Here is a 19,098-nt window from a genome sequence, read left to right as displayed (position 1 = left end):
GTATTACAAGGCCACAGTAATCAAAACAGCCTGGTACTGGCATAAAAACAGGCACATAGACCAATGGAACAGAACAGAGAGCCCAGAAATAAACCAAGTCTTTACAGTTAATTAATATTTGACAAAGGAGGCAGAAGCATAAAATGGAGCAAAAACAGCCTCTTCAAGAAATGGTGTTAGGAGATCTGGACAGCTAACTGCAAAAAAAATGAAACTCGATCACCAACTTACGCCATACACGAAAATAAACTCAAGATAGATAAGACTTAAATATAAGTCATAACACCATAAAAGTCCTTGAGGAAAACATTGGCAGGAAAATCTCAGACATTCCACGCAGCAACATCTTCACAGACACGTCCCCTAAAACAAGGGACAAAAAGGAAACAATAAACAAATGGGATCTCATTAAAATAAAAAGCTTCTGCATGGCTAAAGAAAACAGCATTAAAATGAAAAGAGAACCAACAGTATGGGAAAACATATTTGCTAATGATACCTCACACAAGGGCCTGATCTCCAAAATATATAAAGAACTCACACGACTCCACTCCAGGAAGACAAACAACCCAATTACAAAATGGGCAAAGGACTTGAACAGACACTTCTCCAAGGAAGACATAGAGGGCCCAGAGACATATGAAAAGATGCTCAGCATCACTAGCCATCAGAGAGATGTAAATTAAAACCACAATGAGGTACCATCTCACACCAGTCAGAGTGGCCAACATAAACAAATCAACAAACAAATGTTGGAGAGGATGCGGAGAAAAGGGAACCCTAGTGCACTGTTGGTGGGAATGCAGACTGGTGTGGCTGCTGTGGAAAAAAGTATGGAATTTCCTCAGAAAAGTAAAAAGAAAACTGCCCTTTGACCCAGCAGTTCCACTGCTGGGTTTATACCCTAAGAACCCTGAAACACCAATCCAAAAGAACCTATGCACCCCAATGTTCATAGCAGCACAATTCACAATAGCCAAGTGCTTGAAGCAACCTAAGTGCCCATTAGCAAATGACTGGATCCAAAAACTATGGTACATTTACACAATGGAATTCTACGCAGGAGAGAGAAAGAAGGAGCTTATACTCTTTGCAACAGCATGGATGGAACTGGAGAGCATTATGGAACTGGAGAGCATTATGCTAAGTGAAATAAGCCAGGTGGTGAGGGACAAATACCATATAATCTCACCTTTAACTGGAACATAATCAAGAAAAGAAAAAACAAACAAAATATAACCAGAGACATTGAAATTAAGAACAATGTAACAACAGCCGGAGGGGAGTGGGGAGGGAAAAGTGGGGAGAGGGGTTTACAGGAGCTAACATAAAGGACACATGGACAAAATCAAGGGGAGGGTGGAGGTGGGGGAGGGAGATGGGTTTGGCTGGGGTGGGGTGGAGGGATGCGGAGAAAATGCAGACAACTGTAATTGAATAACAATAAAAAAGAAAAAAGAAAGACAGAAAGAAAGAAAGAAGATATCAAAGGTCCAGAAAAAATACAACTAAGCAACAAAGATAGATAGCCAACCTATCAGATGCACAGTGGAAAACACTGGTGATCAGGATGCTCACAAAATTGGAAGAATATAGTGCCAAAACAGAGGAAAAGGTGAAGGCTATGAAAAGTAAAATAAAGGAAAATGTACAGGGAGCCAACAGTGAAGGGAAGGATACCCAGACTCAAATCAATGGTTTGGAGCAGAATGAAGAAAGAAACATTCAACCAGAACAGAATGAAGAAACAAGAATTCAAAAAATTGAGGAGAGGCTTAGGAATCTCCAGGACATCTTTAAATGTTCCAACATCCGAATCACAGGGGCAACAGAAGAAGAGGAAGTGCAAGAAATTGAAAACTTATTTGAAAACATAATGAAGGAGAACTACCCCAATGTGGCAAAAGAAATAGACTTTCAGGAAGTCTGGGAAGCTCAGAGTCCCAAAGAAGTTGGATACAAGGAAGCACACACCAAAGCACATCACATTTACATTACCCTAAATTAAAGATAAGGAGAGAATCTTAAAAGTAACAAGAGAAAAGGAGACAGTTACCTACAAAGGAGATCCCATAAGACTATCAGTTGATTTCTCAGGAGCAACCTTGCAGGCAAGAAGGGGCTAGAAAGAAGTATTTGAAGCCATTATGTCCCTTATGACAGAAAAGTCATAAAAGACCTACATCCAAGATTACTTTATCCAGCAAAGCTATCATGTAGAATGGAAGGGTAGATACAGTGCTTCCCAGATAAGGTCAAGTTAAAGGAGTTCATCATCACCAAGCCCTTATATGAAATGTTAAAGGGACTTATCTAAGAAAAAGAATACAAAAAATATGAACAGTAAAATATCAACAAACTCACAGCTATTAACAACTGAACCTAATAAAAGAACAACAACAAAAAGAAACTAAGCAAACCACCAGAACAGGAACAGAAACAAAGAAATGGAGATCACATGGAGGGTTATCAGCAGGGGAGTGGGAGCGGGAGAGATGGGGGAAAGGTACAGAGAATAAGTAGCATAAATGGTAGGTGGAAAATAGACAAGGGGTGGTTAAAAATAATATAGGAAATGTAGAAGCCAAAAAACTTATATGTACAACCCATGGACATGAAGTAAAGGTGGGGAATGCAGGTGGGAGGTGGTCTGTCAGGTAGAGGGGAATAAAGGGGGGTAATGGGACAACTGTAATAGCATAATCAATGAAATATACTAAAAAGAAAAAAAAAGCTCCACTTTTTCCACTTTTTTTACATGTTCATTGGGATTTTATTCATAGTAACAAAGACCTAGAAACAATCCAAATGTGGATCAAAAGTGAGCAAATAAATGAACTGTGATAAACACATGCCAATCTACTTAGCCATAAAAATGGATGAACCGGCAACCATCAAAATGTTCTCTGTATGTCTGAGTTTGTTTCTCTTGTGTTTGTTCATTTATTTTATTTTTTATTTTATATTTTTATTGCTATTCAAGTACAGTTGTCTCCAATTTCTCCCCACCATTCACCCACACCCCAGCCACCCCAGCTCCCACCCCCTCCATCCTAACCACCCTCCTTCCGCTTTGTCCATGGGTCATTCATACATATTCCTAACAACCCTTCCCCCTTTTGCTCCCATTATCCCCTCCCACATCCCCTCTGGTCAGTGTCAGTTTGTTCTTAATTTCAATGTCTCTGGTTATATTTTGCTTCCTTGTCTGTTTTGTTGATTATGTTCCACTTACATGTGAAATCATATGGTATTTGTCTTTCACTGCCTGGCTTATTTCGCTTAACATAATGCTCTCCAGACTCATCCATGCTGTTGCCAAGAGTAGGAGCTCCTTCTTTCTTTCTGCTGCATAGTATTCCATTGTGTAAATGCACCACAGTTTTTTGATCTACTCATTTACTGATGGGCAATTAGGTTGCTTCCAGTACTTGGCTATTGTAAATTGTGCTGTTATGAACATTGGGTTGCATTGTTTCTTTTTAATTGATGTTCCAAGATTCTAAGGGTATAGTCTCAGCAGTATAATTGCCAGGTTAAAAGGCAGTTCCATTTTTAGTTTTTTGAGGAAATTCCATACTGTTTTCCATAGTGGCTGCATCAGTCTTCATTCCTACCAACAGTGTACTAGGATTCCCTTTTCTCTGCAACCTTGCCAGCACTTGTTGTTTGGTAATTTGTTTATGATGGCCATTCTGACTATTGTGAAATGGTATCTCACTGTGGTTTTAATTTACATCTGTCTGATGGCTAGTTATGTTGAGCATCCTTTCACATGTCTCTGGGCCCTCTGTATGTCCTCTTTGGAGAAGTGTATGTTCCAGTCCTCTGCCAACTTTTTTAACTGGGTTGTCTGTCTTTCTGGAGTGGAGTTGTATGAGTTCTTTACATATATTGGAGATCGAACCCTTTTCCAAGGTATCATTTTCAAATATAGTTTCTTCTACGGTTGGTTCCCTTCTCATTTTGCTGATGTTTTCTTTAACTGTGCAGAAGCTTTTTATTTTGATCATGTCGCATTTACTTATTCTTTCCTTTATGTCCCTTCCTCTAGGGGGCACATCAGTGAAAATATTGCTGCGTGGAATATCAGAGATTTTGCTGCCTATGTTTTCCTGAAGGACTTTAATGGTGTTGTGACTTTTATGTAAGTCTTTCATCCACCTTCATTTTATTTTTGTATATGGTGTAAGTTGGTGGTCAAGTTTCATCTTTTTGCATGTAGCTTTCCAGATCTCCCAACACCATTTCTTGAAGAGGCTATTTTTACTCCATTTTATGCTTCTTCCTTCTTTGTGGAATATTAATTGACAATAGAGAGTTGGGTTTATTTCTGGGCTCTCTCTTCTGTTCCATTGGTCTATGTGTCTATTCTTATGCCGGTACCAGGCTGTTTTGATTACAGTGGCCTTGTAATACAGTTTGATATCAGGTATTGTGATCTTTCTTCTTTGTTCTTCTTTCTCAAAATTCCTGCAGCTCTTCTGGGTCTTTTATGGTTCCATATAAATTTTTGAAATATTTGTTCTATATCTATGAAAAATGTCATTGGTATTTTAATAGGGATTGCACTGAATCTATAAATTGCTTTGGGTAGTATGGACATTCTGATGATGTTAATTCTTCCAATCCATGAACATGGTACATGCTTCCATTTGTTTGTGTCTTTTTAAATTTCTTTCTTCAGTGTTGTGTAGTTTTCTGAGTACAGGTCTTTCACCTCCTTGGTAAGGTTTATTCCTAGGTACTTTATTTTTCTTGTTGCTAATTTAAATGGGATTTTTTTTCTTGATTTGTGTTTCTGATGTTTCATTGTTGGTATACAGGAATGCCTTTGATTTCTGAGTATTGACTTTGTATCCAGCTGTTTTGCCAAATTGATTAGATCGAGTAGTTTTTTGGTGGAGTCTATAGGATTTTCCATGTACACTATCATATCATCTGCAAACAATGAGAGTTTTGCTTCCTCCTTTCCAATATGGATGCCTTTTATTTCTTTTTTTTGTCTGATGGCTTTGGCTAGGTCTTCCAATACTATGTTGAATAGATGTGGTGAAAGTGGACATCCTTGTCTTGTTCCTGACCTTGATGGGAAAGTTTTTTGTCCACTGAGTATAGCGTTGGTACTTTTTCTACTTTTTATTTAATTAAAAATTTGTTTTGTCACCAGCATCCATGAAAGGTTGTATGCCAGGAAAAGGGGGTAGAGGGTGGCATCTAGTCACAAAACATGACCATTTACAATTACTATAAAACCTTTGTACATATATCATGCCTAGTAAAGGGGAGGGCAGGCAGGACAATAGCTGCCAAATGGGGCCAAGACTATTTACACAAGAAATCATAGGGTTCAGGCAAGGAGAATAGGAAGACCTTGAGCATGGAGGCCTAGGAAAGATGTGCAGGTTTATATTCCCACCCTCACTGATGCTTTTGCATACCAGCGATAATGAGGGCCTGGTCCAATGTGACAATATGCCTGTGGATAATCCATTTTACATGGCCACCACGTGCTGCTGACGGAACTCCTTGACAGGCTGCCCATCTTCAATGAAGTGGTTGAAGAACAGCTCTTACAATGTTGGTAACCTGAGTTGAGCTGGTTGTTCAAGGTCCTCTGGTCATTGAAAGAGGCCAACAGGTTGACTACTGAGATCTGTTTCTTAACCTGGTAGATCAAGTCTACAAACGTGTTGTGGAAATGCTCAACTGTGAACTCCTAAAGCATGAGACACCACATCCTCTTTGATGTTGGCAGACAAGGCCTTGAACTGGTGTAATCCTTTGCACTGACAAGAGGAAGAGTCCAAAAGCTCAGGAAAACCTCCCATCAGGCCTGGTCTTGAAGATATAGGAGTACTTTTTTTGGAGGTCCTTGAACTCCTGTTGATGGAGGTTGTCCTCAGTATACTCCCCATTATGGAATAATAAATAGCTCCTGCAGCTCTGAAACTAGAGGGTTCTGCACAGCAATCTCTGGCTGAATTTGGTTTTGCAGTGCCATGATGACTTCATTACTGGCCAATTAACACCATTAGAATGACTACCCAACAGCAACTCCTGCTTCCATTGCTGAGGTTCCTTTCCCCATCATTAAACTCCCAATTTACTTTATGAAAAGAACTAGAAAATTTATCAAAATTATTAAAGCCCACAATGTGATATCACTACCCACCCAATGGAAAGGTCAAAATGGAAAAGACTTAAAATTACCAAACATTGGCAAGGTTGTGGAGCAATCCAAACAATCATACGTGGCTAGCTAGTAGAAAAATAAAATGATACAAACACTTTTGAAAACTGGCAGTTTCATTAAAGTTAAATATATATCTATTTTATGACCCAGAAATTCCAGCCTTGGTAATATCGCCAGGAAAAATGCAAACACATGTCTACAAAGAGCTTTTCAAATAAATATTGTTAGCATTTTTATAATAAAGAAAAACTAGAAACAGCTCAGGTGTCTATCAACAAGAGGGATAAACAAACTGTGATACATTTATACAATAGAATATTGCTGAGCCATAAGAGGAACAAAGTACCTGATATATTCAACTATGAACATAATCAGCCTCACAGAAACAAGTGAATACTATATAATTCCATTGAATGAAGTTCTAAAATAGGCAAAATTAAATTATGGTAATAGAAATCAGATCAACAATTACTTCTTGCAAGAAATAACTGAAAAGGGACATGACGGAACTTTCTAGGATAATGGAAATGTTCTATATTCAGTTGTAGGTTATATTAGTGTGGACATTAGTAAAAACTGATAAAAATGTACATTTAAGAATCTTGCATTATGTAACGGTACACCTCAAATTAAAATAAATTCTTAGGAAAAAAAGTTAATGCATGGAGCCCATCCAAGGGATGGATTGCAGTTTTGATATAAAAGTAACATTGAAGGCTTATGGAATCTCAAAACACAATGAGTAACAAAGCTCTTATTAAGCTTAACTTCCTGTGACTTGTCACGGTTACTATGCCTGAAACATTGCTGAAATACTGTTTTGTTTTTGCAAATAAATGCATATTTGAAACATTACAAAGATATTTCTCTGTAAAGGTATTATTATAGTTACAACTTTCTACCAAAAATGATATTTACTAAATGAAATGAAAAGATTAAAGAACAAAGACAAAATTTCCTGACTTCCCACTGGAGAAAATTTCAATAATATCATACCTTACATGTTTTTGAAACTGGTACTTTTTCTTGTTTTAAACTTTTTATCTCGTGAGCAGCATGGGAATTTCCTTTCAATCTCTGTATTGTCATAAACTCATACTTCCTCTGCAATAGCACAAATCCATGATTTAAAGGACAATTACATTAAAAGTGTGAAGGTCCAAAAGCAAGCATTTTAAAATTCATTTGTGTCAAAAGAGAACAAGCAACTTACCTGCAAATTATCTAAACGCGCTTGAACTCTTTTAGCCTGAATCTCCATCTTCCTATTTTCTTCACTTACTTCATTCAACTAAAGTAGGAAAACATTATTACATATTTCAATATAACCCTTAATCTGATTTCAAACTGAAGGTTTCCCAAATAATCTACCCCCTCTAGTCTGTATAACTAAGCAATGTAACAAAACAGAAGTAACATTCATGAATAAAGATCACAGCTGAAATCAACATTTGTCAACACAACATTAAGAGTACGTAAGTCTACTTCATTCTATGAAAAATTTGAAGTATCACAAGATCCTTCAGGTATACAATTCAATGGGAAATATCTTTTATTTGAACATTTTTGTCTTTGAATTTTTTATTATTTTATTAATATAGTTTATTGACTACGCTATTAGTTGTCCCATTTATTTCTCCCATTGGCCCTCTACTCCCCTCCCACCAGCATTCCCCTCTCCTTAGATCATGTCCATGGGTCATATATATAAGTTCTTTTGCTTCTCCATTTCCCGTATTATTCTTGACCTCCCCCTATTTTGTACCTATCATTTATGCTTCTTATTCCCTGTACCATTTCCCCCATCCTCCCCTAATACCCCCCACTGCTGATATCCTCCATGTGATCTCTATTTCAGTGAATCTGTTCCTCTTCTAATGTTTGCATAGTTAATTTTTCTTCTTTTTAGGTTCAGCTGCTGATAGTTCTGTTTGTTCTCATTTTACTATTCTTATTTTTGATCTTCTTTTTCTAAGATTAGTCCCTTTACATTTCATATAATAAGGACTTGGTGATGATGAACAACTTTCACTTGACTTTATCTGGGAAGCACTTTATCTGCCCTTCCATTCTAAATGATAGCTTTGCTGGACAGAGTAATCTTGGATATAGGTCCTTGCCTTTCATGACTTGGAATACTTCTTTCCAGCCCCTTCTTGCCTGCAAGGTTTCTCTTGAGAAATCAGCTGGCAGTCATATGGGAACTCCTTTGTAGGTAACTGTGTCCATTTCTCTTGCTGCTTTTAAGATTCTCTCTTTATCTTTAATTTTGGTTAATGTAAATGTGATGTGCCTTGGTATGTGCTTCCTTGTATCCAACTTCTTTGGGACTCTGAGCTTCCTGGAATTCCTGAAAGTCTATTTCCTTTGCTAGATTGGGGAAGTTCTCCTTCACTATGTTTTCAAATAAGTTTTCAATTTCTTGCTCTTCCTCTTCTCCCTCTGGCACCCCTATGATTCTGATGTTAGAACGTTTAAAGGTTTCCCAGAGGTTCCTAAGACTCTCCTCATTTTTTTCAGTAATTGTTTCTTCATTCTGTTCTGATTGAAAGTCTTCCTTCTGCTTCAAACCATTTATTTGAGTCCCAGTTTCTTTCCCTTCACTGTTGGTTCCCTCAACATTTTTCATAGCCTTCACTTTTTTCCCTATTTTGTGACCATAGTCAACGATATCTGTGAGTATCCTGATTACCAGTGTTTTGAACTGTGTATCTGATAGGTTGGCTATCTCTTCGTTTCTTCATTGTATTTTTTCTGGAGCTTTATTCTGTTCTTTCACTTGGGCCTTATTATTTACTTATTTATTTTTGTCTAAGTGAGCCTTTTACATAGTAAGGATGGAGCCTTAGGTATTCACCAGGGCAGGCCAAACCACAACGTCCTTGTGTTGAGTAGCTGTATGTGGAGGAGGGGTCTGGGAGGGAACAATGCTGCTTGGCTTTGCTCTCGACAGGCTTTCGGTCACTTCCCCCACTACCCACAAGCAAATTGGGCCCTTCTGGTGGTGATCCCAGGTGTGTGGGTTTGTGTACTAGGACCTGGTGGGTCTCTCCAACAAACTCTCCTGTGAGGCTGGGAGTTTCTCCCACTGCCACCTCAACTCGCATAGTTTTTTTCAGTCTGAGGATACTAAAAAATCAGACAGTAAGAAGATTGTTTCAGGACAATAAGGTCCCTGGGACCAGCGCTGGGACCAGGGTGGCTGCAGCCCCAGGCCCGGCACCCACTGGGTCTGCTATAGGACTCTTGTGAGAGAGACGGGGTAATGGCTTCCTCCCCTGCCAAACAAGGTTTGAGAGAGAGAGACCTGGTTGCCTGAAGTCTCAGGGAGGGGAGTAAGGACTAAGTGGAAAACCGACTGGGACTGTGTACACTGGGTGGGTGAGTTGAGAGTTGGGCCATGTTGGGCCCTGACCTGGACAGTCCCTGGTATAACTGGAGAGGTGGGCTGTGTGAGAGGACAGGCCCTTCCTTGTATGGAGCAACAGGACTGAGCAGGAGGAATTTCTCAAAAAGAAAAAGTGAAAACAAAGAGACATTCAGTGGCTATTTGGGGAATTCTCCTGCAGCAGCCATTCCAGCCTCCTCCCCACCAAGCCACAGGGTGTTCCCGTGGTGGTTCGGAGGGCCCTGAGCCCGCATCGGTGGCACCGGGGAGAGTGCGCACCTCAGAAAGCCCTGCACTCACAACCATAGACCCAAGCAGAGTGAGCACTCGAACCTGCGGGACCAGAGGCTGCTGGGGAACTGGGCTAGAGGCTGGAGGAGTGCCGATCAGGAATGGACAGGAGCAAAACCAAGCCCCCCTCAGGCTGCTGCACCCAAAAGCACCAGCAAAACTGGCTTGGACAGTTTGAAGCCACCAGGAGGCTTTTTTTTTTTTTTTAAGTAATTATATTTTTATTATTGTTTTTGTTTTTTAACCCCTTCCTCCTCACTTTCCTTCCTTCTTGTTTTATTCCTTCTTTCTTTCCCTTTATATCTCTTCTTCCTTCCTTTTTCTTTGTTTGTTTTAAATTCCCGCAACTGAGACAATAAAACCTGGAACCGTGAAAAGATCAGAGTTGGACCCAAAGAGGGGGCATCCCAACACCTGAGACAGTGAAACAAATTTCACTTTGCTACACCAGAGAACTTGCAAGTTACTGTATGTTTGTATTATTATTTTTTCATTATTCTTACATCTCTTATTTATTGGTATTTTTGCATTTCTCTTCTTTCTGTTTAGTCTTCTTAACTTGACTGGTTAATTTGCATTGTTTGACTGGTTTCCCCTTGTTCTATCTTTCATACTGTATTGTCAATTAAGTGTCTTTCATTTCACATGTGTTCCATTAGTGCACTACTCTAGGACCTATACTGCCTATTCTTGTTATCCAGATCACATAGAATCTGTCATATGATTGCGGCTCTGTTATTATTGTAAATAATAATTGCTCCATATATTTCTGAATACTACACAGCATACCTCCGACATCTTAGTACACTTCACTGCCTCCTGAACTTTATTACTGGTGTGGTTAACTCTATTCTCTCACACACTATCCACACTACCCCTATTTTCTATCCTTTATTCTCACTTTACCTCAAAATCTGACCTCCCACAAGCTTACTGCTTTCTAGATAGAACTCACAATCCTTCCCCTCCCAACAAGAGTCTTATCTTCTTTCCACCCATTCTAAAATGTGGCCAATTGGGTTAACTATCACGGTTAAGAATATATATATATATATATATATATATATATATACACACACACACACAAAGGATCTCCTATCTCTTCTCTAAGGGCTGGTACTTTAAATATCATAGAATACACTCCAGCTGTCTTAAACCATTTCGCCTTCCCACTCCAACTGATCACAAAAAAAGAGTAGGTAGAAGCTGTGAATACCGGGATACCTGCTGGAAGAGGAAACCCACCAACAAAGGTACAACCAACAGATAACAGCAGAAAAAGGTGAAGGAGGGAGTGTAAGTCACACTAACTCAAACCAGGACCTATCTAGAAATACAGCTAAAAGGGGAGAAATTACTCAGAACAAACAACTGAACAAGAGAAAGAGAAAAGCCTCAAAACCTTGTACACATGGAAGAACCAGGTCCAACACAACCTGCCCACACCAATACAACAGAATACAACAGGTGGTGGACAGAGTGACCCTCAGTTAACCAGCTGGTGGGAAGGGCCCACCAAAGAAAGACCCAACGACAACCAAAAATGAAAGACACACAGAGAGCCAACATAAAACACAGCCCAAGATCAGTGAGCTTGGGAGATCAAAGAGACAGTACCACTGAATCTCACAGGTATTCTACCATAGAAGTTTCTATCATAAACCGAAGGGGTCTAAACAGATCAACTTAAGAAGCAGAGGCTAACGAGAAGAGTCTCACAAACAACGCGAAGACAAAGAAACAATCCCCAAATGAAAGAAAAGGAGGAAATCTCAGAAAGAATGCTAAATGAAATAGAGGCAAGTCAACTATCAGATACTGAGTTCAAAGCATTGGTTATAAGGAACCTCAAAGAGCTCACAGAGAATTACCAAAAACTACAGGGAAACTACAATGAACTCACTGCAAACTATATCAACATGAAAAAGGAAATAGAAACTATCAACAAGGGCCAAGAGGAAATGAATACAATTTCTGAACTGAAGAACACAGTAGAAGGAATCAAAAGCAGGCTTCATGAAGCTGAGGATCAGATCAGCGAGCTGGAGCACAAGATAGAAAAAAGCACCCAGAATGAGCAAGAAAAGGAAAAGAGGCTCAGAAAGAATGAAGAGGGGATAAGGGAAATGCAGGACAAAACGAAATGTGATGATATCCATATAATAGGCATACCAGAAAGAGAAGATGACGACCAAGGCATAGAAAACCTGTTTGAAAAAGTAATGATGAAAAATCTCCCTAATCAGATAAGAGAAAAAGTCACACAAATCCAGGAAACACAGAGAGTACCAATCAAGAGGAACCCAAAGAGGCCCACTTCAAGACACATCATAATCAAAACGGCAAAATTCCAAGACACACAGAGAATCTTAAAGGCAGCAAGGGAAAAACAGGAAGTAACATAAAAGGGAGCCCCAATAAGGTTAGCAGCTGACTTCTCAATGGAAATGCTCCAAGCCAGAAGACAATGGCAAGAAATACTCCAAATTATGAAGACCAGAGGCCTGCAACCAAGACCACTTTACCCAACAAGGCTCTCAATCAAGATAGAAGGCCAAAAAAGGAGCTTACTGGACAAAAGAAGACTCAGAGAATTCACCTCCTCCAAACCAGCTCTGCAGGAGATGCTAAAGGGCTTGCTTTAAGAACAGGAAGGAGGATTGGTAGTCAAGATTGCGGCGAGATAGGTGGGAACGGAGTGCACTTCCCCTCAACACCAGTGAAATACCTAGCTGATCTGAGGAGCAGAGGGAACAGCCATGGGCATTCCAGCATATATGAAGATCGGAGACCAAAGATAGAGGACACTGAAAGATCTGACAGTAAGAAGAGTGCTTAAGGACAATAAGGTCCCTGGCACCTGCACAGTGACCAGGGTGGCTGAAGCCCCCGCCCAGACGCAGGGTCTGCTGCAGGATTCTTGGGAGAGAGCCAGGCTGGGCTGTGTGAGCAGCCAGGTGCTTGTTTGGACCAGGGGGGCTTGAATAGGAAGAATTTCTCAAAAAGAAAAAGAAAACAGAGGCACTCAGCGGCTAATTAGAGAACTCTCGGCAGCAGCCGCAGCCTCTGGCACCCCTCCCCCCTCAGCCCCGGGACGGTGAACGGAGGATAAGCAGCCCTGGCGCTCACCTGAAGCCCGGTTTCGCGCTCCCAGATTAGCGGACTGGGGGCCCACGGCTGAAACCCCGGTGGGGCATCCACACCTGAAACCTCAGGTGGGTGCACACCGGGAACAGAGGCTAGCTGCCCCCCCCTCAGGCCCAAAGCCTCAGACCCCAGGGCTGTGCGACTCAGGCCCAAAGTGGCTGGATCAGCCGGCAGTGCGTGACTCAGTCCCAGAGCTGCAGACCAGCCAGCCACCTGCGACCCAGGCTCCAAGCAGCAGATCGGCTGATCAACGGCCGGGCTGCCTGCGAGGGACCACACCTACACTCCTACCTAGCCTCTGCGCACAGAGCCCTGCAGGGCCTACTGGCTCTTTAGGACTAAGGCAGAACACCCAGCAGAGGGGAGCTGCAGGGCTTAGGGAGACTGCATTCCCCGGAAAGACTCTACCCAGTAGAGGGCTAAACTACCCCACAGCAGGACCGAGAGCCCCTAGCATCTAAGACAGCAAAGAGCAAGAAGGTGGAGTGTGAGCTGCCCCTGATTGGTGCAACACAAGGACAGCAAAACCGATGAACTACAGGTTTAGTGGGGAGCATTAGGACCCTGAGGAACTGGACTGCAGGCTGAACAACAGCGAAGAGTGTGGCTCAGGAAGGGAGAAAAGTGAAACCAATCCTTCCAACAGACATCCCGTTCCCATCCCATCCTGTTCTACAGACAGGAAGACCAGCAGAACTAACCTGACCGGTTTAAAGCTAGCAGAAGTCTTTTTTTTTTTTTTTTCCTTTCTTCCTTTCCCCCTGAATTCCTTCTTCCTTTCTGTCCTTCTGTCTTTTTTTTAATTCCTTCTTCCTTCCATCCTTTACCTTTCTTATTCCTTCTTCCTGCCTTCTTTTATTTATTCTTTTGTTTTAATTTTTGTTAAAATTCCTTCTTATCTTGCTTCCGATCTTTCTTTATTCCTTCTTCCTTCCGTCCTTTCCTTTTCTATTCCCTTTCTCCCTCCTTCCCTTCTTCCCCCCCCCCTTTCTCTTTTTCCCACAGGTGAGACAACAAAACCTGGAGTGCTGAAAAGACCAGAGTTAGACCATGTTACACCTATAAACGTCACCGCAAGACCAGTGAGCACAGGAGATTAAGGAGACAGCACCACTGAATCCCATTGGCATTCTACCATAGAAGTTCATACCATAAACCCAGGGAGTCAGAATACATCAATTTAAGAAGCAGAGGCTAACAGGAAGAGTCTCACAAACAATGGGAAGACAAAGAAACAATTCCCAAATGAAAGGAAAGAAGGAAGCCTCAGAAAAAATGCTAACTGAAAAAGAGGCAAGTCAACTATCAGATACTGAGTTCAAAGCAATGGTCATCAGGAAGCTCACTGAGCTCTCTGAGCTCAAAGAGAACTCCCAGAAACTACAGGGAAACTACAATGAACTCACTGCAAACTATATCAACATGAAAAAGGAAATAGAAACTATCAACAAGGGCCAAGAGGAAATGAAGAATACAATTCCTGAATTGAAGAACACAGTAGAAGGAATGAAAACCAGACTTGATGAAGCAGAGGATCGGATCAGCGAGCTGGAGGAAAAGGTAGAAAAAAACACCCAGAAAGAGCAAGAAAAGGAAAAGAGGCTCAGAAAGAATGAAGAGGGATTAAGGGAAATTCAGGACAACAAGAAACGTAACAATATCAGTATAATCGGAATACCAGAAGGAAAAGAAGAAGAGCAAGGGATAGAAAACCTGTTTGAAAAAGTAATGATGGAAAATTTCCCTAGTCTGAGGAGAGAGAAAGTCACCCAAATCCAGGAAACACAGAGAGTCCCAAGCAAGAGGAACCTAAAGAGACCCACTGCAAGACACATCATAATTAAAATGGCAAAATTCCAAGACAAAGAGAGGATCTTAAAGGCAGCAAGGGAGAAAAAGGAAGTAACATACAAGGGAGCCCCAATAAGGTTAGAAGCTGACTTCTCAATGGAAACGCTCCAAGCCAGAAGAGAATGGCAAAAAATATTCCAAGTAATGAGAACCAGAGGCCTGCAACCAAGACTACTTTACCCAGCAAGGCTCTCAATCAAGATAGAAGGCCAAATAAAGAGTTTCCCAGACAAAAGAAGTCTAAAAGAATACAGCTCCACCAAACCAGCTCTGCAAGAGATGCTAAAGGGACTGCTTTAAGGAAAGGAAGGAAAAGAGAAAGAGAGAGGAACACAGGTAGGAAAAAAAGGCAATGAATAACTACCTATCGATAATAACCTTAAACGTAAATGGATTAAATGCTCCAATCAAAAGACATAGAATAGCTGAATGGATAAGAAAACATGACCCACACATATGCTGCCTACAAGAGACCCATCTCAGGACAAAAGACTTACACAGACTGAAAGTGAACGGCTAGAAACAAATTTTTCAAGCAAACGGACAGGAGAAAAAAGCAGGGGTAGCAATACTCATATCAGACAAAATAGACTTCCAAAGAAGGGCCATAAAGAGAGACCCAGAAGGTCTCTTCATAATACTCAAGGGAAGAATCCACCAAGAAGACATAAACATTGTAAATATATATGCACCCAACATAGGAGCACCCAAATACATAAAGAAAATCTTGGAGGATTTCAAGAAAGATATTGACAGCAACACAATTATAGTAGGGGACTTTAACATCCCACTGTCAAAAGTGGACAAGTCTTCCAAACAAAACATCAAGAAGGATATTGTGTCACTTAACAACACCCTTAACAACACCCTAGAGGAAATGGACTTAACTGATACATATAGAGCTTTTCATCCCAAAGAAGCAAAATACACATTCTTATCAAGTGTACATGCAACTTTTTCAAAGATAGACCACATGATAGGACATAAAGCAAGCCTCAACAAATTCAAGAAAATTGAAATCATACCAAGCATTTTCTCTGACCACAAGGGACTGAACTAGAAACCAACCTGAAAGGAAAAAACCCCAAACACTCAAAATCATGGAGATTGAAAAGCATGCTATCAAACAATGAATGGGTCAAGAACGAGATTAGGGAAGAAATCAAAAACTTTCTGGAAACAAATGAAAATGAACTCACAACAATCCAAAACCTAGGGGACATAGCAAAGGCAGTCCTCAGAGGGAAGTTCATAGCAATACAGGCCTACCTTAAAAAGATACAAACATTTCAAACAGCCTAACCCTACGCCTACAAGAACTGAAGGAACAACAACAAAGACAGCCCAGAGCAAGCACAAGGAAGGAAATAACCAAGATCAGAGCAGAGTTAAATGACATAGAGACTAAAAGCACAATTCTTTTTGTTTTTTTATTGTTATTCAATTACAGATGTATGCCTTTTCTCCCCATCCCTCCACCCCACTCCAGGTGAACCCACCTCCCTCCCCCACCTCCACCCTCCCCCTTGGTTTTGTCCTAAAAGCACAATTCTAAGGATCAATGAATCCAGGAGCTGGTTCTTTGAAAAGATAAACAAAATCGACAAGCCTTTAAGGATGCTCATCCAGAAAAAAAGAGAGAGGATCCAAATAAACACAATTAGAAATGAAAGAGGAGAGATTACAACTGATACCACAGAAATACAAAGGATTGTAAGAAATTACTGTGAAGAACTGTATGCCAAGAAATTTGAAAACCTACGTGAAATAGACACATTTCTAGAAAAATATAATCTTCCAAAACTGAATGAAGAAGAAGCAGAAAACCTGAACAGACCAATAACAGCAGACGAAATTGAAGCAGTCATCCAAAAACTCCCAACACACAAAAGCCCTGGACCAGATGGTTTCACAGGAGAATTCTACAAAGCATTTAAGGAAGAGCTAACCCCTATCCTTCACAGACCATTTGAAAAAATCCAAACTGATGGAAGACTCCCAAACTCTTTTTATGAAGCCAGCATCATCCTAATCCCAAAACCAGATAAAGACACAACGAAGAAAGAAAACTTCAGGTCAATATCGCTGATGAACATAGACGCTAAAATTCTCAACAAAATATTGGCAAACCGCGTCCAGCAATACATTAGAAAGATCATACACCACGACCAAGTGGGATTCATCCCAGGGATGCAAGGATGGTACAATATTTGCAAATCAATAAACAAAATACATCACTAAACAACAGCTAAGACAAAAATCACATGATCATATGAATAGATGCGGGAAAAGCATTTGATAAGATTCAGCACCCATTTCTGATAAAAACACTCAGCAAAGTGGGAATAGAGGGAGCATTCCTCAACATCATTAAGGCCATATATGAGAGACCTACAGCCAACATCACACTCAATGGACAAAAACTTAGAGCCTTCCCACTAAGATCAGGAAGAAGACAAGGATGTCCGTTTTCATCACTTCTATTCAACATAGTATTGGAAGTTCTAGCCACAGCAATCAGACAAGAAAAAGAAACAAAAGGCATCCAAATTGGAAAAGAGGAAACAAAGTGTCATTGTTTGCAGATGACATGATAGTGTACAAACAAAATCCTACAGACTCCACCAAAAAACTGCTCAATCTAATCAATGAATTTGCAAAACAGTGGGATACAAAGCCAATATTCATAAATCGAAGGCATTTTTGTATACCAGCAATGAAATACCAGAAACACAAATCAGGGAAAAAATGCCATTTAATATAGCAACAAGAAAAATAAAGTAACTAGTAATAAAGCTTACCAAGGAGGTGAAAGACCTGTACTCAGACAACTACACAACACTGAAGAAAGAAATTAAGGAAGATACAAACAAATGGAAGCATACACTATGTTCACAGATTGGCGGAACATGATCAAAATGTCCGTACTACCCAAAGCAATTTATACAGTCAGTGCAATCCCTATGAAAATACCAATGACATATTTCATAGATGTAGAACAAACATTTCAGAAATGTATATGGAACCATAAATGATGCTGAATAGCTGCAGCAATTTTGAGAAAGAAGAATAAAGTTGGAGGGATCACAATACCTGATATCAAACTGTATTACAAGGCCAACGTAATCAAAACGGCTTCATACTGGCGTAAGAACAGACACACAGATCAATGGAATAGAATAAGGAGCTCAGAAATAAACCCAAGTTTCTATGGTCAATTAATTTTCTACAAAGGGGAAAGAAGCATAAATGGAGTAAAAATACCCTGTTCAAAAAATGCTTTTGGGAGATCTGGACAATTACATGCAAAAAATTAAACTCGACCATCAACTTACAACATACACAAAAATAAATTGAAGGTGGATAAAAGACTTAAACATAAGTCATGACACCAGGAGAACATAGGCAGGAAAACCTCACATATTCCACACAGCCATATTTTCAATAATCTGTCCCCTAAAGCAAGGGACATAAAGGAATGAATAAACAAATTGTACATCATCAAAATAAAAAGCTTCTGCATGGCTAAAGAAAAGAGCACCAAATTACAAAGAGAACCAACAGTATGGGAAAACATATTTGCTAATGATACCTCAGACAAGGGCCTGATCTCCAAAATATATCAAGAACTCACACAACTCCACTCCAGGAAGACAAACAACCCAATTAAAAAATGGGCAAAGGACTTGAACAGACACTTCTCCAAGGAAGACATACAGAGGGCCCAAAGATATATGAAAAGATGCTCAGCATCACTAGCCATCAGAGAGATGCAAATTAAAACCACAATCAGATACCACTTCACAACAGTCAGAATGGCCATCATAACCAAATTAACCATCAAGTTTTGGAGAGGTTGTGGAGAAAAAGGAACCCTAGTACACTGTTGGTGGGAATGCACACTGGTGTAGCCACTGTGGAAAACATTATGGAATTTTCTCAAAAAACTAAAAATGGAACTGCCCTTTGACCCAGCAATTCCACTGCTGGGACTATACCCTAAGAATCTTGAAACACCAATGCAAAAGAACCTATGCACCTCAGTGTTCACAGTAGCACAATTTACAATAGCCAGGTGCTGGACGCAACCTAAGTGCCCATCAGTAAATGAGTGGATCAAAAATTCTGGTATATTTACATGATGGAGTTCTATGCAGCAGAAAGAAAGAAGGAGCTCCTACCCTTGTGACAGTATGGATGAAACTAGAGAGCATTATGCTAACTG

The 19,098-nt window shown here is 40.2% G+C and overlaps 1 protein-coding gene and 1 pseudogene across 8 annotated transcripts in view; both read right to left on the bottom strand.

The window, feature by feature from the left end:
- Nucleotides 1-19,098, bottom strand: part of CCDC138 (coiled-coil domain containing 138) — a 142,639-nt gene that overhangs the window by 74,822 nt on the left and 48,719 nt on the right. For 6 of the 8 annotated variants that reach the window (XM_024552361.3, XM_045189161.2, XM_045189160.2 and 3 more), the window contains 2 exons: nt 7,410-7,487; nt 7,193-7,300 (listed from right to left, as the gene is read on the bottom strand). In XM_024552361.3, the coding sequence (XP_024408129.2) occupies nt 7,193-7,300; nt 7,410-7,487 (186 nt within the window). The remainder of the gene's footprint in view (nt 1-7,192; nt 7,301-7,409; nt 7,488-19,098) is intronic. The other 2 variants (XM_045189159.2, XM_053920553.1) reach the window with 1 other exon arrangement.
- On the bottom strand, nt 4,980-6,698 carry LOC112297579 (ubiquitin thioesterase OTUB1-like; annotated as a pseudogene).

Source organism: Desmodus rotundus, chromosome 3, assembly GCF_022682495.2.
Source record: "Desmodus rotundus isolate HL8 chromosome 3, HLdesRot8A.1, whole genome shotgun sequence".
Taxonomy (NCBI): Eukaryota; Metazoa; Chordata; class Mammalia; order Chiroptera; family Phyllostomidae; genus Desmodus; species Desmodus rotundus.
The sequence above is the reverse complement of the archived record's forward strand: the minus strand, read 5'-3'. Positions and strand labels throughout refer to the sequence as shown.